General features: G+C 49.0%; 6 protein-coding genes across 6 annotated transcripts; 4 read left to right on the plus strand and 2 right to left on the minus strand.

Annotated features, from left to right (window-relative positions):
- Nucleotides 1-248: 248 nt before the first annotated feature.
- TGAM01_v208751 (DNA-directed RNA polymerase I subunit RPA12) lies at nt 249-692 on the plus strand (the record flags this gene model as incomplete). Its single annotated transcript, XM_024550400.1, has 2 exons — nt 249-363; nt 439-692. The coding sequence occupies 2 exons, from the start codon at nt 249-251 to the stop codon at nt 690-692; spliced, it is 369 nt and encodes a 122-aa protein (XP_024404871.1).
- Nucleotides 693-764: 72 nt separating this feature from the next.
- TGAM01_v208752 (deoxyhypusine hydroxylase) lies at nt 765-1784 on the minus strand (the record flags this gene model as incomplete). The annotated part of the gene is made up of 2 exons (XM_018806437.1): nt 765-1275; nt 1330-1784. The coding sequence occupies 2 exons, from the start codon at nt 1782-1784 to the stop codon at nt 765-767; spliced, it is 966 nt and encodes a 321-aa protein (XP_018660264.1).
- A 1392-nt stretch (nt 1785-3176) lies between these two features.
- On the plus strand, nt 3177-4205 carry TGAM01_v208754 (protein NBP35; the record flags this gene model as incomplete). Its single annotated transcript, XM_018806436.1, has 1 exon — nt 3177-4205. The coding sequence occupies one exon, from the start codon at nt 3177-3179 to the stop codon at nt 4203-4205; it is 1029 nt and encodes a 342-aa protein (XP_018660263.1).
- A 122-nt stretch (nt 4206-4327) lies between these two features.
- TGAM01_v208753 (hypothetical protein) lies at nt 4328-5015 on the minus strand (the record flags this gene model as incomplete). The annotated part of the gene is made up of 4 exons (XM_018806435.2): nt 4328-4513; nt 4593-4726; nt 4839-4941; nt 5013-5015. The coding sequence occupies 4 exons, from the start codon at nt 5013-5015 to the stop codon at nt 4328-4330; spliced, it is 426 nt and encodes a 141-aa protein (XP_018660262.2).
- A 561-nt stretch (nt 5016-5576) lies between these two features.
- Nucleotides 5577-7145, plus strand: TGAM01_v208755 (hypothetical protein; the record flags this gene model as incomplete). The annotated part of the gene is made up of 6 exons (XM_024550401.1): nt 5577-5756; nt 6073-6167; nt 6235-6252; nt 6338-6630; nt 6718-6937; nt 7028-7145. The coding sequence occupies 6 exons, from the start codon at nt 5577-5579 to the stop codon at nt 7143-7145; spliced, it is 924 nt and encodes a 307-aa protein (XP_024404872.1).
- A 7794-nt stretch (nt 7146-14939) lies between these two features.
- Nucleotides 14940-15967, plus strand: TGAM01_v208756 (hypothetical protein; the record flags this gene model as incomplete). Its single annotated transcript, XM_018806433.1, has 4 exons — nt 14940-14957; nt 15088-15202; nt 15373-15648; nt 15732-15967. The coding sequence occupies 4 exons, from the start codon at nt 14940-14942 to the stop codon at nt 15965-15967; spliced, it is 645 nt and encodes a 214-aa protein (XP_018660260.1).
- Between the last annotated feature and the right edge of the window lie 5425 nt (nt 15968-21392).

Here is a 21392-nt window from a genome sequence, read left to right on the forward strand (position 1 = left end):
ACCAATCTCCAATGTCGAAAAGAAGCCGGTGGCCCGTGCGCCCCAGCGCCCAGCCAGTCAGAGGCGCTTCCGGAAGCGGTACCTTGCCTTATCAGTTTTTCCGGATTATCAACCCTGCAAGATCTTTTGCCAGTTGTCTTGCATGCCAGTTTTTGTACAGCTGGTCCCACGCGATCCCTCCATTACACACGTAGAATTCGTCATAGTTGCTGCGCTGGCATATTAGACGGGAAAATTTTTAAGCAAAAATGGCTGCCATTGGATCCATGGTGTTCTGCACCGACTGCGGAAACCTGCTGCCGGCGACAAAGGGAACCGAGCAGAATGTGCTTAGCTGCGAGTGCTGTAGCGCCGAAAATAAAGGTTTGGCCCAATTAGAAATCCGAGCAAAAGGTGCTTTGGGAAAAAAGAGAAGTTTCTAACAGGTGATCGCTTTAGATACCGGCGCAAAGGTCATTGTGACCAAGTCAAAGCCGTCTGATTTTCCTTCATTTTTGCGCCAAAAGCTCCAGTCCAGCGTGCAGGCCGTTGAGCGCCATACACTCAACACCGAGAGCACCGTCCGCGAACGATGCCCAAACTGCGGCCGAGAGGAAGTCAAGTACACAACGGTACAATTGCGAAGTGCCGACGAAGGCTCAACCGTCATTTACAACTGCGAATGTGGATACAGCTGGCATGAGAACAATTAAAAGCTCTATATTTTTTTTGCATTGGAAAGATCTATAACTTGTAATATGGACACGAAAAATTCTTACTTTCTTCTATGCTGAGGCGCCGGCCACCTCAGGAATCAAAGCATATTCCGTCTCACCACTTCTCTCAAACTCGGCCATATCTAATGCGACAATGACACTCTCCCGAACAACCTGCTCCTTGTCTTGAAGAAATCGCTTCAGGATTTCTTCGACACCCTCCTCATCTCCAAGGCTACCCAGAGCCTCAGCAGCTTCGTGGCGCACCATGCTGGCCTCTTCCAGGTTGCTTAGAGCCTCTGTCAGGGCAGGGATAGATGCGGGATGTGAAAGCTGGCCAAAGACAAAGGCAATCTCGTGGCGGAACAGTGCGGAGGAGTCGGCGAATCCCTTGGCGAGGGCTTGGACGGCGGGAACGGCAGTTGGGCAGTCTGGGGGGGAAGCGAGGTCGCGGAGGGCAAACATGGCGCGGTATCGCATGAAGAGGGGCTGCTTGAGGTCCATGAGCACTCTGCCAAGCTCTTCAACCGACTTTTCGGACTCGGGCATGGGCGGCGCAGGGTCGATGGAAGCAAAATCACTAGGATACGTTGTTAAAGAAGATGAGACAAAAAGAAAATTCAAGCCAAGTTACCTTTGACGCAGCTTTTCCTGCTTCCTCGCCTCGGAGTTTTCCCATTCAATGCGGTCAATTGCAATTTCGCACGTCTCTTTGACGACGATTTCCTCGTCGGCACGATCTCTGAATTCCCGAAGTATGTCCAGGCTTGTAACATCGCCCAGAGCTCCCAGAGCCTCGGCGGCCTCGTGTCTGCACATGGGATCCTCCTTCAGGTCTGACAGGACATCGCGCAGAGGGGCAATTGCCGCGTCGTTGCCGGTCTGGCCAAGGCAGTATGCGAGCTCGTGTTTCAGTAAAGCCGACGGGGATGCGAAGGCAGCGGCGATGGCTTCGATGGCCGGAAGGGTAGACTCGGGGTCGGTTTTGGCGACATGCTTGAGAGAGAAGAGAGCGCGGAATCGGACGGGCAGAGGAGTATCTTCAGAGCAAAGGCTCTGCCTCAGGCTTGCGACAGTGGCAGTAGACATGATGAAATCCAAATTCTATAACATGAGGGTATCTCGCACAATGACAGGTTTGTACGCTCGTAAACCGAGACGCAATGCAGCCTGTATCAAAAACTTTTAGTGGGGTTGTGCCACCGTAGTGGGGTGACGTCTCGGCGTCTCTTATCGGAGGCTCTTTATCAGATCCCGAGATGCATGCGACGAGACCCAGTGGCTACCTTACCTTTATAGTTCAAACTACAACAGTTGCCAAACAATTAAAAGTGGGGTTTCGTGGTCTAACGGTTATGACTGCGGATTCTGATTCCGCCAGCGAGGGTTCGACTCCCTCCGAGACCTGTTTTTTGCTTTTTGTCGTTGTAGACTGAAGTTTGATTGAATATATGCGTGTGGTGTTGATGGTGTTTAGGTAGACCCGAGCGGTGGAAGGACCCTGAAAGTGCGCCGCACCTGCCTACATGCGCACGCCTAACAATGGGAAAGACCCTGAAAAGTGAACCGCACCTGCCTGTCGCTCTTGCCATCGCACTTTCTATGGCTTGCATGTGATTTTGCTTCAACCAGAAGAGCCTACGTTGCATGATTTACCTGATCTTGAACTTGACCCAGGCACATATGTGACCACGAAGGCCTATCCAATGTACCATCGTAGTAGGCGGGTTTTCACCTACTGCTGCTACTGCTGCTACTACTGCTACTACTGCTACTACTGTTGCTACTGTTACTATTATTGTTAATATCCTCTAGTCTGTTGGAATGCCCAAACAATATGCAGATGCTCAGCGGGTTCTATGGTGTGCAATGTGATCTTGAGCCTCCCTTGCCCAGAGATTGTTTGATTTTGAACTTGATCCAAGCACAAGAATCCATTCCACGTACCATCGCAAGAGGGCGCTGTTCAATTGTTGATACCACTGCTTCCAGCGGGGTTGGGTACTCGCCTACCCTACATTTTCTCTCGAACCAAAATTCAGCGACCTGTTGTCTCTGCTATAAAACAGTAGCTGAGTATTGTAAACAATATATCTTCAACACTTCTTTTGGTGCGCAAAGTCTATGAGATCGCAGGCGCCTTTGCCGCATTCATGCTGTAGGTGGTTTTCTGTATTCGATCTACTGCCCCAAAGCGACGTCCCGATTTCGGCAGGCTTGGATTACCAAGTCTAGCCTACCACTGATGTAAGTCGCATTATTAAGCTTCAACCTTTCGCCAACTTCTTCCAATTCCACACTCAAGTACCAACATCACATCTGCACCTCAATAACGAAGGGCATAAAAGCCCCAACAGGCGACAAAATAACCGCTGCTAGAAAAAGAAAAAAGAAGAAGGAAGAGAGTACCACATCCTTTGATCCTCAAAGAGGCATTGCCGCTACTCTATCACTTCTTCCGCCCAGACAGTCGCCGCAAAGATGGCCCCGTCACTAGAGGAGCCAGAGTCTGTCGCCGACGTCTTCGCCAATCCCCTCAAGCAGAAGCCGCAGCTCGTTGCCCCGGAGCCAGAACACTGCCCAGGCCCGGAATCCGAGCGCGCCGGCACGGCTTCGTCATGCGATGGCTGCCCCAACCAGGCCATCTGCGCATCCGCCCCCAAGGGCCCAGATCCCGACATCCCGATCATCACGGAGCGGCTGCAGCACGTCAAGCACAAGATCCTGGTGCTGAGCGGCAAGGGCGGCGTGGGCAAGAGCACATTCACCAACCTGCTTGCGCACGCCTTTTCGACGAACCCAGACAGCACGGTAGGCGTCATGGACGCAGACATTACGGGGCCCAGCACGGCCAAGATGCTGGGCGTGGAGAACGAGACGATTCACGTGAGCGCAACGGGCATGTCGCCTGTGTGGGTGACGGAGAACCTGGCGGTGATGTCGATACAGTTTATGCTTCCAGATAAGGACGCCGCGATCATCTGGAGAGGGCCGAAAAAGAACGGGCTGATAAAGCAGTTTTTGAAGGACGTCGAATGGGGCGACTTGGACTTTTTGCTGGTGGACACGCCTCCCGGCACGAGTGACGAGCATCTGAGCGTGAATTCATTCCTGAAAGAGAGCGGCATCGATGGCGCGGTGGTGGTGACAACGCCACAGGAAGTCGCACTTCTCGACGTGCGCAAGGAGATTGACTTTTGCCGCAAGGCCGGCATCAAGATCCTGGGCCTGGCGGAAAACATGAGCGCCTTTGTATGCCCCAACTGCAAGGGGGAGAGCCAAATCTTCAAGGCCAGCACGGGCGGCGGCAGGGCGCTCGCGGAGGAGATGGACATTCCGTTTCTGGGATCGGTGCCTCTGGACCCGAGGATACGGATGGCATGTGACTATGGGGAGAGCTTCTTCGACTCGTTCCCCGATAGCCCGGCCTGCTTTGCGTTTAAGCAGGTGGTGAGGAATGTAGGACGGCAGCTGGGGCTGGATGAGAAGACGGTGCTGCCGGACGAATAGAAACGGGAAACCATATTTGCATCATATCGGGGTAAAACAACGAAACAACTAGATGAATGAATGGGCGGGCAATTAGTCAACTTTTGGCATAGCGAACATATTTTTTTCTCTTATTTCTATTTCTATCCGCTTAACTGCTTTGGAATATCTTCCAGATCCTCTGCAGACTCTATATCGATAACCTTGTTCACTTCGGCCGTGTTGCGTATCAGCTCTTTTGCGCCGGCGTAGAGCATCCTTGTTGCCGCATTGCAGTTGATGGGGAGGTAGTAGATCATGGTATAAGGCACGGATAGCCGTCCATCGGGCTGCGTAACAAATCATTCCACGTGTTAGACTGCATATATGTAGAGGTATATATCGAAATGGATGAAATGGTTGCCTCACCATCGTCAAAGGATAGCTCAGGAAGATGAACCGAGGGGTGCTGTCGGGGAGGTCGTCGGCTATTTCGTCGAGGGAGGTGTATACAGTCTTGTCGTCATCTTGGCGGATTTCGTGAGTGTTTTTATCAATCAGATCTGTCCCATGATTGGTAGTTAGCATCTGAGCATAATGTATAGGTATAGATGTAGATACACGCATCAACGACAGCATGCATCCACAGCCCTGAATCGTCCCGCCAGCACGTACATATCACCGCCTGAGGTTTGCTGGCCCGAGATGTCGTCAAGCGAAACTTGAGCAAATGGGACTTTGTCTCGCCAGAGATCTGGTAGAGCCTGGATTCGGATGCCTTTGGGATGCTCGAGTTAGTGGCGGAGGGGCATATCGGCGGGGGACGATGCCGGTGCGAGGGGATCGTACCATGTTAATGGATTGTGTGAGGTCGCAGCTGTAGAGAGTGCAACGCTGAAGGAAAGATGCTGTGAAGAGGCAGCCGCAGCGTAGACCAGACCCCTCGATGCCGGGATTGCGAGACTTGCAGTTGTGGATTTGCTTTGCCGCATCTCCAAGCCCAGCCCAGCCCAGCCAACTCGTCATTTGATCCCTCCACTCCTCTAGCTTGGCTGGAACTGCCCCCAAGAGCTGCCCCGCTATACTGCTAAGCTGTCTCTGTTAGGCCCATTCAGCGGGAATACAGCAACTGAACTCTTCCCCACGTAAGCCTGGACGACAAATCGCAGCGGACTCCAGCCTTGCCCGTGCAAAGGGCCGTCACGGGCCGGTCATTGATTCACTATCGAGCGCCAGCAGCTCGGACCTGGCTCTGCAAATCTTGAGAATTTATCTTTCTATTTCGAATTTCTTCAATTCTCTTTCTTCCCCGCGCCTCATTGAATCGATCTGAACAGCATTATACAGGAATTCAAGCCATTGGCGCTCGTTCTCTCGCTGCATAAATATCCCGTCTCCACCGTTTCTTCACCCATGTTTGCGCGGCTATCTCACGCCGCAAGACATCGCTTACCCATCGCCTCATCTTCCTCTTTCATCTCTCAATCTCTCGTCCGCCCAACCCTCTTCACCTTGAAAATGTCAGCAACCGGTGACCGGACGATCAAGACGGCGGCATGCCTGATTATTGGCGATGAAGTTCTGGGTGGAAAGGTATGACTCAAAGACATGTCCGGCGTTGAGCCGTTTATGTATCGTGACCTGTGCATTGTCCGGGAATGAGACTAATGATTTTTTCTCTTATAACAGACTGTTGATGTTAGTATGCTGGATCCTGCAACGCCGCAGGCAAAATATAGACGAGGGAAAGGGACTTGCGAGTTGACTGTTGTAAACTCATAGACCAACTCGGCGTATCTGGCAAAATGGTGTTTTTCACTCGGGATCGTGAGTATTCACCTTGGCGACCCAATTATCGTGCTTGATAGACGATGCCGGAATTGTCCTGACATTTCTTGCGCTGCGGCAGAACTTGAAACGCATCGAGGTCATTGAAGACGATGAGAGTGAAATCGTGGAGGCCGTGAGCCGAATGAGCAACCGCTATGACTTTATCGTTACCAGGTGAGAGCTTCAGCAACCACAACACTTGAGATATCTTTCATCAGATAAATACTAACTCTCGTCCTAGCGGAGGCATCGGACCAACGTAAGAATGCTACTCTCCCTCATCCCTCATCCTTCCTACTGTTATCTGGCCCCTGAATCTCACATCAACCGCTTCACTGGCGCAGACACGACGACATCACCTACCCATCCATCGCCAAGGCCTTCGGACTCCCCCTCAAGCTCCACCAAGAGACCTTTGAGAAGATGAAGAAACTATCAAAGCCCAATCCGAAGCAGCCGAACTTTGACTGGAACGTCGACTCCCCAGCTCTCAGGGCGAGGCTCCGCATGGTCGAGCTCCCGACAGACGAGTCGCGCGACCTCGGCGAACAAGTCATCTTCCCGCACGAAGACCTGTGGGTTCCCGTTGCGGTTGTCAACCGAAATGTGCACATCCTTCCCGGAGTACCGCTGCTTTGTAAGTGATGACGAATTGGGACCCTTACGCTTCTATTCTCTGGAGGTATAGTACTGATAGGAGCTTTTCGTTTTCGCGATCATGCAGTCCAGAGACTCCTGGATGGATTGAAGCCCCACGTTCTCCCCAGACTAGTCGATCCCGAAGGCAAAGGAATCCATCGCATCATGATATCCACGCCGCTGCCGGAGAGTTCCGTCGCCGAATACCTCACCACGTTGGCGGCTAGAGTCGAGTCTCACGGCGTCAAAGTAGGAAGCTATCCGCGATGGGGCAGGAAGCGAAATACAGTCACATTGGTTGGAAGGTATTTTAATATCAAAAAGATTCCCCTTTTCAATCTCTTTGAGAGAACTCTGCTTGGCGGATCTCATATGGCTAACGGTATACTGCGTAGGGACCAAGCCTATCTCGAGAGTCTTGTAGCTGAGGCGGAAGAAGCAGTCCAGGGCAAGCGAGTTTCCAAAGAGGACGAGCTTGACGAGCCTGCCGACAAGACAGAGAAGAAGCTGTAAACTGGATACAGTTTTAGACAATATTACACACCAACTCAATGGCTGAACATATAAATGACACTTTCCAACGAAAAGATCAAACACGCACTGTCTACTTTTCGTCTCGTGTCTATCTTCTCTTCTCGCTTCTTTACTACTCTTGGGCTAGCTCTCCAAAATTATATATCCGACCCCTATTGTCTCTTTTTGCGGAGGCGAGCTTCTCGTCCTTCAAGCCCGGACCATATCGCCAAAAAAAAAAAACATACTATTCCCATCCCGTATCGAATGTCTCACCCAGTCCCGTGACGAAAAGCAAGGATTTTGTTCCTACTGTGGACTACTCTGCTCTTGGAGTTAAGAAACAAAAAACCCCTTGTAGATCGGGAGAAGCCACCCCAGCAAGAACTCTGCTCTGTGCGCAAGAACGATGCAAGACATTGCTTACTTGTATTATTGGGGAGAGGTGATGCCTAGTCCACTCGTGATGTTAGTGGATTTTGGATGGGATGGGTAGCTCGAACCAACAGTTCGTTGGCCTGGCGCTGTTTTAAGCTCGTGCTATCTTCTCCACGATCACCATCAGCCCCGAAAAGACTATGCGAATGTAAGATACGGCTAACACTGCTACTACCTAGTACTAGTATTTGGAAATCGCAGTTGAGGACTTGGGGTAGATAACAAGTACTTAGGTAGCTGCTAGTTTCAGTTTCAGGGCAGGATCAGATATACTACATATCCGCAACTGGGAACAATATATCCGCCCCCTCTTCGACATTCATCTACACCCTTTTCGTATTAACCGTACATGTCAAAGAAAGATTAAACGAGACCAGTTGCCGGAAGAAATCTTCCAGAAACAACCTACTACTACTAGCCACAAGTAATCCCCTCGGAATCATGCAAGCCAGCATTTATACTTTGGTCTATATAATCCTCCGTGAAAGAAGCTCAGCTCAAAACGCTGATCGCAACCCCCACTTGGCTCATCTTCAACCGCAACCGCAAACGCCATGAATCTGCTAGGAAACGACTAGTGTAAGCCTGGCCCTTTCTAAAGCCCAGAGTAGCATCTCGTCAGCTTTCCAGTAGCAAATGGCAGCTGCCTAGATTGGAATCTGACAGTCTCCTTTGGGGGCCAGATACGGGATCGAGCCAAAGTGGAAGAGGAAAAAAAAAATTCGACGAGGGGGGACGGGAGGATTGAAGCAACGCGGGTGAGCATCTATGTAATTACATGCTACCTACTGGTATTACATGGATGCTGGCATCGATGTCCCATAGCTTGCTGCCGCTACCACAACTTTGAAGTCTTTAATAATAAAGTTTGCAGCTGAGTCAGTGTTGCTGCCCGCTCTGTTCCTGTTCAGGTCTTCCTTCTTCTACTGGCCATGTTCTGCTTTATTGGTGGAATTGAAGAGCAGCGGCATCACTCAATGGATATGTAACACATAATACGACGTCATCGTCAGACTGTACCGAGTCAAAAACTTGGATACTACCTTTTAAATACTCTTAATAGATTTTTAATCATTGAGAGTAGGACTTTGAATTTTTTGCGGATCGATAGTCGTCGGGCTAGGCAGCACAATTAAAACGACTGGTCGGCAAGGACAGCGACCCAGGTGCATCAACTTCAAGAAGACACTATCGACTTTACGAATGACAATCTCAGCTTCTTTTTCTCATCAGCATAACATTACTCGTGCTCCCGTAATACAAACTGATAGTGACGTCTTGAGTCGCAAAGATTGGCAACAGGCCGCCATGGTTTACAGTGCTAGTCTATAGACATAGCATTTTGCCAAGACTCGAAAGGGGGGAATTAGACCGGGAAATGAAGAAAGTTTGGTGGGGGCGTGTACGCTCTTCTCTTATTTTTCCCTCTTCGTTTATTGTGGGTGGGTGGAGTGGAGTCCTTGCTGGCGTTGATGATTGTGGAGAGTATCATTCTAGAAGGCTGATAGAGTGGCACGAGATGGAGCTCTTGGGCTTGAGCTTCATTTCACTTGGGCTCTGCTTTATTCTAGAAAGAGGCCCCGTGCTTGTTCTTACTGACGGCGAACGGGCGAGCTGAAATGAGGCGAAATCGGTAGAGCGACTGTGCCAAGTACGGCGAGGTTTTGTGTCTGCCCTTGACCATGAATGCGATTCGCCGAAAATGGGATCCATGCCAATAGGTAACAAAAAGATGGCGGAGCACGGACGGTAGATTCTGTATGAGAGTCTATACTCTATACACGGAGTAATCTGTGTAAATGACAGTGTCATGTACATCATCCATATAAATAGTCATGATGGTATCCACGGTGAAAAGGATCGAACAGAAAAGTAGAGGTAATGATCAAGGAAGAAAAAGAAGGTACAGACTCGTCTCGCCAAAAATGCTTTGCCGACATCAACGGGAACAATAAGAGAGGGAGAGGAAAAATAGCTACCCCAGATACCGGGTCTGTGCAAATTGCTAATGACGTCCATGCCTCCGTTGCGCCCAGGGGCCTGGTCGTATCAGAAAAAAAATCGGCATTGTACTTGGCCATCTTCAGGGAAAAGTCGCGATCCACCTGCGACAAAGATCGTTCGCTAGTAGAACTAGCAGAAAAGAAGGTCCAGGGAATCGGCACCGGTCCGAAAAGGCCGCCGCAGCGCGCTACGACTTGTCCCTCGATTCGACGGCCAAAAGACTGGACCCGAGACAACGAGGGCGTGGCCGGTGTGGTGTTGCAGAAAACGAAACCCGCCAACGACGAGAGCTGACTCGCTCGCAGTGAGCGCGTGCGCGCGTCAATCCGCACCAGAGAGACCCAATCATGTGTAGCGGCTTTGAGGGCTTCCAGTAAGTAGTACAGCTAGCTGCTGCGATTGATGGCGGTGATGGTGGTGGGCAACATCAGTCACGACGGGCCTCTCTCCGGCTTGGACTGGACTGGATTGGATTGGATTGAATTGTAATACGAGTGCGTGCTTCTCGGTCCCAGCGGCGACGTCGTGTCCAACCACACAGAGCGCCGAGTCTTTCCCGCAGTGCTCCCATGGGGGCGATGGTCAGCCCTGGTGGCTCAAACGCCGGTACGGAGTAGCACTGGGCATGATGGTGTCGCCAGGCTGCTTGACGCCTCGACAAAGCCCCAGTCGAGGCGAGGCGAGGCCAGTAGGCAGCGGCTGCAATATGTATGAAATCGGGTGGCCCTCAGCACGACCTGCAGGTCGCCTTGCCGCCGTCTCAACACCTGCATGAGCTTGATTAAGCTGCGCCAAGGACTACGAATCGTGCTACTACCCTAGTATGCAGTTGCAGTAGCAATACACACTGCTTCTTGTTGCTAAGAATACATACACCCGATAGCCCGCTTCATTTGATAGGCTCATCATGGCCGAATCGTTGCTGCAGCAGTCTGCAAGAGCCTGCGCGAGGCTGCATGATGATGCCAACGACCGTCGATAGATATTTGCCCATGTACTGTGTTTCTCCAGTCGGCGGTAATAGTAGAGCCGGGTATTGAGACAGCATCCTCTGAGTAGGATTCAGACGTGAGACCCCCAAGTTGGTCAAGGCTCTTAATGGCAATCGCCAACCTCATCTGCTTGAAGTCGGGTGTGAGATCAGACAACACGAGAGGAGACTAGACGAGACCGGATTGCTTCAGGCGGCTTTCGCAAATTCGGTGAGGGTAAAATGTCCAGAATAATCATGATCCCACACGGATAGAGCAAGCCGGAGAACAGTTTGATTGGCACAGGGGTGGTTAAGGTGATAACCCCCGCTGCATTTGTCGTGCTAATGAAGACAGACTTGTGCTATTCTGTAATAGTAGCGAACTGCGATGTGTGTCAGGGGCAGCGAACAACGCATTGACCTTTGGAGAAATTTCAATCTATCAGCGGTATTAGTGCTCCATAGCAGCAGCAGTCCTATTCTGTTATGGCGCCATCCGAGAAGCAAAGACCATACTTGACTTATCATATCATGGACAGGTATCATTTCCATGACAAGGGTGGCCGCTTTTTTTTTTTTCTTTTTTTCTTTTTTCCCTCTTCTTTTCGGCAAGCATAATGGAAAACTAATGATTTTAGGTAGTAGTCGCTCCCCCCTGACCGATACACGTACACAGGTATACGAGGATATGTCGTGAGATAGAAAGACTCGGCTCGAGTTGCCGCGACAAGAGACGGGCCGTCTGCCCTTTGGGGTCTTGTTTCTGAACATGGTCGATCGTTGTACGTACGCAGAATTGCAAGCATGCCGTAGAAATGGTAGTAATACCGTCTTGCCTGCCTACCTGAGCAGTGATGGCAGCAGTGCTACTTCATGCGGGTACTAGTAGTAGGTAGTATCACTCGTGTAGCTGTCTTCTGGTATTGCCGGTCGCGACACAGAGCACAAGGGCCTGATGAATTGCCGGACTCGACCGACTGAACCAAATCCAGGGGCCAGGTAGCGAGCAGCGACGCGATGGTAGACGAAGCGACACGACGACGTTGTGCCGGCAGTACGAGCCTTCGCGGAGCACTAGCAGTATTCGTGCAAGTGACAGCTGTAGCGATGCTACGGTGACGAGAAGCCACGTGAAACCGGACATTACCTACTCCTTTGCCCATCTCTGTTCGCCTCTCCTATCGCCTCTGATTCTCTAGCGAGCAAGAGCTTGGCCAATCTTCAATTCAATGCTGAATGACGCCAATTAGGCGATGTGCTATAGCTTCGAGAATTAGTACTACTGGCATTGCGAATACTACCTGTCATGCGCTTCGGCTTTAACGTCACTGTCTGACCTACCTGTTTGGGCTGCCATTGACGGAAATAAGATGGATGAGGTGACATTGAGAGCTGTGTGCGTTCCAAGACGGCGCCAAATCTGAGATACGGCATGCTTCTTTGTGGTGTATTCGTGGAGTTGGAGGGCACTTTTGTGGTGGAAAGATGATAGATGGCTAGGTCTAGCGTCGTGTTTGATAGATATTAAATCCCCAGATTAGATGTTGTCCGGAAGATTTATAGCTGAAGCTCGTTGATGCCTCTATTCGCGTGGCCCCGAGTACTGCGCGGTAGCATCTCTGGCCTGGGAGCCTGGTTAACAACGTACAATGCTTCAGCCAGGATAGATGAAATTGAGTTTTTGTAGGATCCTGATGCCGTACTTTCGGTATGATTAAAAATAAAACAGGCAATTCAAATAAAGGAAGATGTAAGCTACTACAAGCACCACGCTGTGATACGATACTGGGAAGCGAAGAGCTAATATTGATTGCTCGAATGACAAAACGCAGAATGGAGTCGAGGCCGCTTCCCCCCACGAACTTGGACCGATTCGCAGACCGAGGCACGAGGGCCGCTTTCCTAGCGACGGGCCCTTTGATGGATACCGTGTGTAAGTTGGGCGGGCCAAGAGAAGGCTGAGGACCAGTGTCTATCGTTGTTGAAGAAACGTGCGAGAGTATAGGGTCGTGATGAAGAAGAATGGGAATAGAAACAGACGAAATAGAGCAGAAACGCCAAATTCGAAAACGTGAACCAGAATTATCGTAGACAGACAGACAGACCGAAGGGGGTTACGCTAAGAGGCACAGATAGCACCTTCCCTCCACCTTGGGCGCGTATCTGTGCCTACCTGTATGTACCTGTACTCGTATCTGTACCTGTACTAGTAATCTAGGTAGGTACCTGTATAAGGCCTCAATGTTAGCAATTGTAAGCATTTGCCCCAGTGCTTGTCTGCAATCTGCCACCTTCCATCTTCCATCTTTCAACATTCAATTCTCAATTGTCCTCTGGACTTGCATGCAGTATGGCGCGTGCCCTTGCATCCAACCCTACGATGCCCACTGGTCCAGCGATGGAGAAGATGCACTCCGTACCTACGATATGCACGCTCTAGGGGGCTAGTTGCAGCGGCAGACGCGCATGTATGGAGTACGGGCACAAGCACTAGCTGAGCTGATCTATTTCCGTCACGGCGATGTGATGTGATGGCAGCAGAGCAGCTGCCGTAAAGAAGAGGCAAAAGGTCAATCAAAGCTGTCATTGTACAAACAATCATCAATTGATATCATATCAAGGATCGGTAGCCACTAGGTAACGTTTCGGTCCATGGACCGCGGTTGGACAAGACAAGGTAAGACAAGCCCGCTCGGAAAAGGGTTCCAGGCGTCGTTTTTTTCTCTCACTATCTGACAAGGGGACAGGAAGGGATTTCGTCTCAAAAAGGGTGATTTTAAATGGAGAAACCAAGGTGACAAACCAGCTACGTTGATAGTGCTCTTCACACTGATGGTAAGAAAAAATTCTTCATGTGAATGAATAGGCCTCAATCTAGATTCAATGCTGAAGCCGCCTGCAAACTATTGCTGTTGGACAAACATTGATCTCTGCGGTTAACACGTGCGCGTACTGGTACATGCGCAGGCTCAAGCTTTGGTGTAGAAACGCACGCCCATGCTTGTCCACATCAGCCTCTTTGAACAAACAAAAAGACCCAGCCGAGTAGCATCGGACGGGTGATGGGCCCGATGGGACTGAGCTCAAATCGCCATCGGGGCCGGCTTCTCCTTATTTGTGTCTACCTACTTGGCTACTGCTAGCCTCAGCTCATTCATCATCTCTCTGCCTGTTCGCTTCTGTGTCCAGCGTCGGCTCCGGGTTGGGCGCAAAGCATGGATGTACCTGTACCTGCGCCATTACTTGTGGTAGCGCATGCTCAGATGCTCAGTGCACGCTCACAGGATTGAACCCCAGCCGCTGCAGTTGATCTCCCTGCGGCAAGACGCCACTCTCCGGCCTCCTGTCCATCCACAGCTGCCGAATAGCACAGACACCCGTGCGTGTCCCCATCTTTGGCGCCAAAGCGGCTGTCTTGCGTCTCTGATAGAGAGAAGATGCTCACCGCACAATTGATCAGCTGCCTCCCCTATATCGCCAGATCTGTGTGCTGTCAGTTTGCCGCTGGCAAATGGCAAAAGCAGGGACCGTCCTGCCCATCAGGGGATCCGGCAAGCCACGTCCAATGCGCAAATCGACTCTCCTCGCTTGGTACTAGTACCAGCGCCAGCTATGCCGCATCGCTCAATATTTTAAAAGTACAGCGGCGGTTGGTGCTCTCAGGGCCCTGCCTAGCCCCAAAAGGCCCCAAGCCGCCCAGAAAAGGGCCCTTCCTGTTGAATCACTGACCACCACCCCAAATTGCCCCGAAAACTGGCGCCCACCATTGGCCCTTCCCTCTTCTCCACACCGCTGGCCAAGCCTCCACCCACCCCCTTCAACTGCGACCTGGTCGGCTCAACTTCTTTTAGGCACTGCTAGGGACCAGAGCTAGGCTGGCTAGGCCTGCTAGGCCTTCTAGGCTGGGGCCGGCTAGGGGTGCTGGGGGCCCTGGCCTGGCGCTCCAGTTGCTGTCCGGCCAGAGGCCCCAGCCAATCTCTCGCTCACCTTTGGCTGCATCCGCGTTCCTCCTCCAATCCTGGACCTCTCCTTCACCCTTTGCTTTTTCCCGTATTTCCACCCCTCTTCCATCTTCCATCCTCCATCGTCCTCATTCATTCCTCTCAATCGCCCTCCGCGGCTCTTCCTTTGCATTTCCTGCTCTGTGCATTGTCTTCTGGCCAGCTTCTGTTTAATTTTTTTTTACTTCTCCTTCTACTACAACCGACTGTGAAGCTACTAACCGTCGTCTTCTCTGCTTTCTCTACAAGAATCGGATATTCTTTTCCCTTTTTTATTGGCTGAGGTACAACTCCTGAAGCCAAAAGGAAAAAAAAAGTATAAAGCTGCGGAATCAGCCTTTTCTTACCCGTTAGCATCATCATTCAGAGCTGTTCACAATGGCTTCAGCAACCAAGGTGTGTATGCCCAATTGAGAAACCACTTTGAGCGCGTAATTTTTCCTGCGCTCTCCCTTTTCTTTTTTTTGCTGCCAATCTTTGCTTTAGCCTGTTCTGTATAGCTGACATTAGCTGCGCTGCAAACTAGTTCCTGCGAGAGTATAAGCTGGTAGTTGTCGGCGGTGGTGGTGTCGGTAAATCTTGCTTGACCATCCAATTGATCCAGAGCCACTTCGTCGACGAGTATGATCCCACAATCGAAGGTTCGTCGCTTCTCTACAGCATCCACATTCCGTTTCTCTCCTCCTTTCCGGGGCCTTGCAATCTGTGGATGGTGGCTTCTATTGGCCGCTTTGCCTGATTGTTCCTTCGGCTTCTTCTATCCTGCTTTACATATCATGGGCTTTGGCTAATCTAGCTTTGGGTCCAACAGATTCATACCGAAAGCAATGCGTTATTGATGACGAGGTCGCCCTGCTCGATGTTCTGGATACTGCCGGCCAAGAGGAATACAGTGCCATGCGAGAGCAATACATGCGCACAGGAGAGGGTTTTCTGCTGGTCTACTCAATCACATCACGACAGAGCTTCGAGGAAATCACCACTTTCCAACAGCAAATCCTGAGAGTCAAGGACAAGGACTACTTCCCCATGGTCGTGGTCGGAAACAAGTGCGATTTGGAGGGCGAGCGAGAGGTCACCAGACAAGGTAAGCAAATCGTCATCTTCCGTCATGATTAAGCAGCGCTTCCTATTTCTTGCTTATCTAACGCATTTTTTTTTTTCCAACAGAGGGAGAGGCGCTGGCGAAATCATTCAACTGCAAATTCATTGAGACATCTGCCAAGTCCAGAATCAATGTTGACAAGGCCTTCTACGACATTGTTCGCGAGATCCGAAGATACAACCGCGAGATGCAGGGCTACTCAACCGGCGGCGGCAACAGCTCTAGCGCAAACCCTCCCAAGCCCATGGACATTGAAGGCGAGGAGCAGGAGGGTGGCTGCTGCAAGTGCGTCATCATGTAAAAAGGGCCTCTGCTTTTGCAAAGCGGGGAAAGGAGGGCTGCATTGTCTTGTTGTTTTATGATGCTAGAGGCGACATTTCATGGTGAAAACGAGAGAATTTTGGACGCTCCATTGGCACGAGGTGTAACAGTGGCGCAACGCGCGACGGACAGCCTTGAACGATCGACGAGCACGATACCTCTCAATGCATCGGGCGGGGAGTCGGGTTCTGACTTGGGACGCACATTCGGATTTCCCCCTTTTTTTCTTTTATTTTCTTCTTATATTTTCATGTCTTGTTCTATTTCGACGAAAATACTCTTCGTTGCGCTTGTCGAGAGATCTACCGACGGGGCAAATGTGTCAGATTCCAAACACAGCCTGGAGCCTCTACCAGGAGCGGGTGCCTGCGTGTGATTATGCAGCGTGTTGGCGAAACGAGCTGTTCGTTGCGCTATCGGAAGGAAAAAAGAAAAGAGTCTCGGGAGGGTACATTTTGAATCGAGGGAGAAGCGAAAAGAAGAGGATGAGGCGCTACAGCATGCGTGCGTGTAGCCAAGGCCAAACAGGAGGCCTTGACCATTAAATTAATATCCTCCTGGGTGGGCCTCCGAGGATGGTTTTTTTCTGACTCTGAAAGTACGGGTCATACGTTCTTCTCTTATATCCCATTATTTCACACGTGTAATTTCATTTTTTTTCTACTTACTGACTGTTAACTTGCATGGTAATGAGGATTCGCTTCAAGATTCTACTGTCCTTTGTATCTAGGACAGCTTATCAATTCTACTGGGATGCCCCCTTTTGGGCTTTTCCATTGGCTCACTTTGATGTTGCTCTATTCTTCTGTTTAATCTTCTTTTCTTTTTCTGTTTTTCTCCTTCCTTCTCCTTATCTTAGCTTCTCTTTTCTTTTTCCCTCCTTCCTAGGTACTTACTACTACCCCTCTTTTTTCTCCCTCGAAAAGACGAAATACTAAAATAAAAAGCAAACTTGTACTTGTCGCAGGTTAAGTGTGCCACTAATCCGAGAAAGTGACTTTCCATGCTTAACTTGAATTGTGATGGCGCCAGAGAAGTACAAACAAGCATTCTGTTAGCCGGCCCTGGGTAATATCATATGAGACGGGCAAAGATCTTGGAAGAGAAGATGGAATATAGGGTGCCAAGTATTTGTACACCGATATGTTGAAGTTTGTCAGCGGCTTTGTATTGATTTGATGACCTTATATCGGATTTCTGATCTGATCCCATAAATTTGGGCGAGGGAAACACCTAGGGACGACAAAATGAGTTTGTACAGAATACATTTGTTATAGATACAACAGGATATTATAATGCTTCCGCTATCGACTCAGCTAGCAGCCGTGCCTTTGACCACGGAGTCATTCAATTTACATGAAGGTTACCAAGTTGAGATACAACAACTCAAAAGTCTTGTGCAAGGTGCGACTAGAGACTTCGGCCCTAACTGTCCTAAGATGAAATGATCCCCAGACGGGAACGAATCTTTGAAGAAGACACAGAAGCGTTGAAAGAGTGGCTTCAATACCGCAAAAGGGGAGGCGATTACTTTCTTTGTCAACAAACTTGCTGCACAATGGCCAAATGACAGACTTCTCAGGCCTCATGAGCATAGGTTCGGGAGCTTTAACTTAAGATACGCATCTTGGTTAGAGCGTATGGTAAAGGCGTACGCCTGGAGGCGGGATTAAAATTATTGATCCTTTTTCCCCAAGTAATCTGGTTCAGGAGTTTGCAAGCCAATGGGGCTTTATCACGACAGACTTGCTAATCAAGGAGGATATAGTCGAGGTCAAGACTTTCTAAGAAAAATTATCCAGCACCCTACTTCTGTTACTAGTTGGCATTAAATCCATCTGTAGCGTAGGTCGCTGCCGCTTTTACTACATACATGTATACTATTTATGTTGCTACTGCTACTGCTACTGCTACTACTACTGCTACTACTGCTACTATTACTATTACTACTACTACTACTGCTACTGCTACTACTGCTACTGCTACTGCTATTATTATTAATGCTACTATTTTAGATGGATTTGGCAGTTATATATATATTAAATATTTTAATATTTGTACTAGCTGCCTATAGTTGGAGTGCTGGATACATATAACTGCTCCCTTTTTTCACTCTGCCAAACACTAACAAATTCCGACATAATTATCTTACCAAGGTTATGGGCTATTACGTAGCCATAGGGACCACCATTAGATGCTCCGCAAGCTAGAGATATCAATGCTTATTGGGAGATCCAGGCTCTACGAAACCTTATCAAGGCGCCCACCAAAGGCAGACAGACTCGCGACATATCCTCGCCTGCCGACTACATGTACCTTCGCGCGCCAAGCGGGTTTTTCGTGTCTTACGGAGCCGGGAAAAGCTTTTGCACCCTCGAACACGAGAAGCGCAAGGGCGAATTGGTAGGTAGGTGTTTTCCATATGTATCTTTCAGGGGCTTGCGCAGGCTCTCAGCAATTTTGCCGAATATGTAGAAGAGCAGCAGAATCTACGGTATCCAGCCTGTTACAAGGAGAAGAAAAAAACGCCACCAGAAAACGGGGTTGGAAGGTGGTATACTTACCAGAGATTGGGAAACTTCAGCAAAAGACCAATCTCCTACAATCTCGATCGCTGGTGCTGAACATCTTTGTCGACAAGATGGGGGGAGGATAGATCTCTACAAGCCGGCTAGGCATGGGCTTCGTATGCTACTTGGGGCTCTTAACCTCGGTAACTGCTCTTCGGAATCGTCTAATCTGACCGGCGTCGTCATTGTCTCGATCGATTTTGAAAATATCAATACTATCATGAGCGGATTTTCTCACAAGGAGAACTGCCAAGTCGGCCTTGGTATTCTTGACACCAAAGACCTTCTCCAAACTTCCCCTAGCAAGCTCATTTCAACCTACAACTTCGCCACAGGATCTCCCGCATTTCTCTCAAAAGTTTCGAACAAATTTCTTTTTAGCGAATCTGTCAATATTTCTCACTCAGATATCTCAAGCAGTATCGAGTCCCTTATTCCTAAGGATCGCAATTTTTTATTTGTGGGCCATGGGTTCCGCAGCGACCTTCAAGTGCTGCGTGCTCTCGATTTCCCGTTCCCCGAACGCCTTTCATGGATTTTAGACACCTTTAACATTGCTAATGAAGTATTGGAATTTTGGGCAGACTCGCTTGGCGATCTTCTCATTATGCTAGGATGTCCTCATAATGGTCTTCATTGTGCTGGAAATGACGCACATTTCACCTTACGAGCTTTACTTCTCTTAGGAGCTCGAGGATTTCACCAACATCTACAAAAATCAGTCGGAAGTGAACATGATAAGATATTGGATATTTTACGACGAACTGCGACCCATCCAATTCCTTACCGGCTAAACCCGGAGATTGAAGCAATGAAAAAAAAAAAAAAAAAAAAAAAAAAAGAGGTTGAAGAGGCGTCGAAAGCATCAGTCAAAGTCTTGGAGTATAGAAGAGCAAAACCGCATTCGTGTAGCTCGAGCATATGCGAGGGCAGAACATGAAAAACTAGATATGATAATCGATGCGGAACTAATATCGTTATGATGCAGTAGCTAGCACCGGGAGGCTGAAACCTCTGGATCTCTTCAACAGAAGCAATAGAAGCAGCTTCACCGACCACTCTTCCCAGACTTCTGGTGGGAAGAAGAAAAAGGCTCAAGGTGCTGTAGACGGCAATCCAAAACCAACTGTCGGCAGCAGGGGAAAACATGTCCCTTGCCGGATGTTGTCTATCCACATCTTTGCCCGGACGCACACGAAAAGAACACAAGGTATAGATAAACCGCCCTGTTGAGCCATCGCTGGGATGCTGGATGACTTTTCTCTCAATTTGACAACCCTTGTTTAACTTGAATGACGACTCCACGGGTAAAGACACGGCTGCTAGCTGAGCCGATAGCGGAGACATCATTATAGCCTGAAGAAGGCTCGTTTTGTGGTTCGAAGAGCAGGACAGTATTTCGTGCCAGATCATACTATTCGCAACACGCTTTGAGTAGCCCTAATATGGAACGGCCAGGTTGGTACGACAATGTGGACGTCACGCAACAGCTTCCAAGTGCAGAAGAGGGATTGAGCAAGAAAGAAATCCAGGCTCGCTATCTATGAATGAATGAGACTAGAGCATCCCACAGGGCCCTTCCAACGTTGCGAATCTGTATCGCTGTAACAATTTCAGCCACCCATTGGCTTTCTTTTGTGATAATTTCGGTGTATTTCTTAATCGCCAACATTGTCTCTACATCGTTAACCGTCTAGATAACGGCGAAGCAATTCTCCTGGCACAAGCGCATATAGACATTGATATCCATTACCCGGTATATATGGTCAAGATGACGACTATACTGTTTGTGGGCGATTCTCTCTTGAAGATTTACATCGCTCAGTAACTCTTCTACTGCACACAAGATACATGAGACTCGCTAATCGAAACATACATGTATTCACCCCAAAGAGCACCGCCAAATGTAAAGGAGACTTTCAAGGGCTACTGGAACCCTGCGCACAAAGAAATTATTGGCATGCCATTCCGAGGTCCTGTACAAGGAAATCATATCCTCTACAATTTTATTCAGTCAAGATGAAATATGGCCAGCAAGCCTTGCCTCTTGTCCCGGAAGGCAAAATAACTATGTGCATGAATGGAGACGACGCTGACAATGCATTTGAAGCTGCCAATTTACCTCTCTACTGCGAAGCCCTCAAACGCATTATCATGACAAACATAGCAGGTTGAATGTGGTTTCCACAGTTTCCTTGGACAAAATAGAAGCCAATTCGGAGTCAAGTTCTTCATTTTTGCTCTTTTTCTAAAGAATGAAAAAAATAATATTTATAGCTACAATAAGAATATGTAAAAAAATATACCTTTAAGCTATTAAAGCTGGAACTAGAAGAGTTCATCTTCCCCGACGATGACACATTTGACATGCTATTCGCAACAGCATGCAGAATCCACAGATTTTCACCGCCGAATTAATACATCAAGCCTATTGTGAAAGATTTACGGGCCTATTTTGACTTTCCTGTGGGAAAATTTATCACCTACGAACTCAACGTCGCATGCCCACACTCTTACGACGCCATGTGGTCAAAAATGCATTTTAAGAGACGGTTTACTGCCCTCAAAGATGTTGCCTTTATAGGTGCCGTGGACATGCGAGACACATATATGATTATAAGCTATATTGCTAAGTACTTTGGTACTAATATTATTGCGGAATGAGCGTGGTCGGATAAGAGATGCCAGCTCCAATAGCGTAACTAGTGTATATCTACTATATCTACTATATCTACTATATCTACTATATCTACTATATCTACTATATCTACTATATCTACTATATCTACTATATCTACTATATCTACTATATCTACTATATCTACTATATCTACT

Source organism: Trichoderma gamsii (assembly GCF_001481775.2).
Source record: "Trichoderma gamsii strain T6085 chromosome Unknown Scaffold_38.2, whole genome shotgun sequence".
In the NCBI taxonomy this organism is placed as follows: Eukaryota; Fungi; Ascomycota; class Sordariomycetes; order Hypocreales; family Hypocreaceae; genus Trichoderma; species Trichoderma gamsii.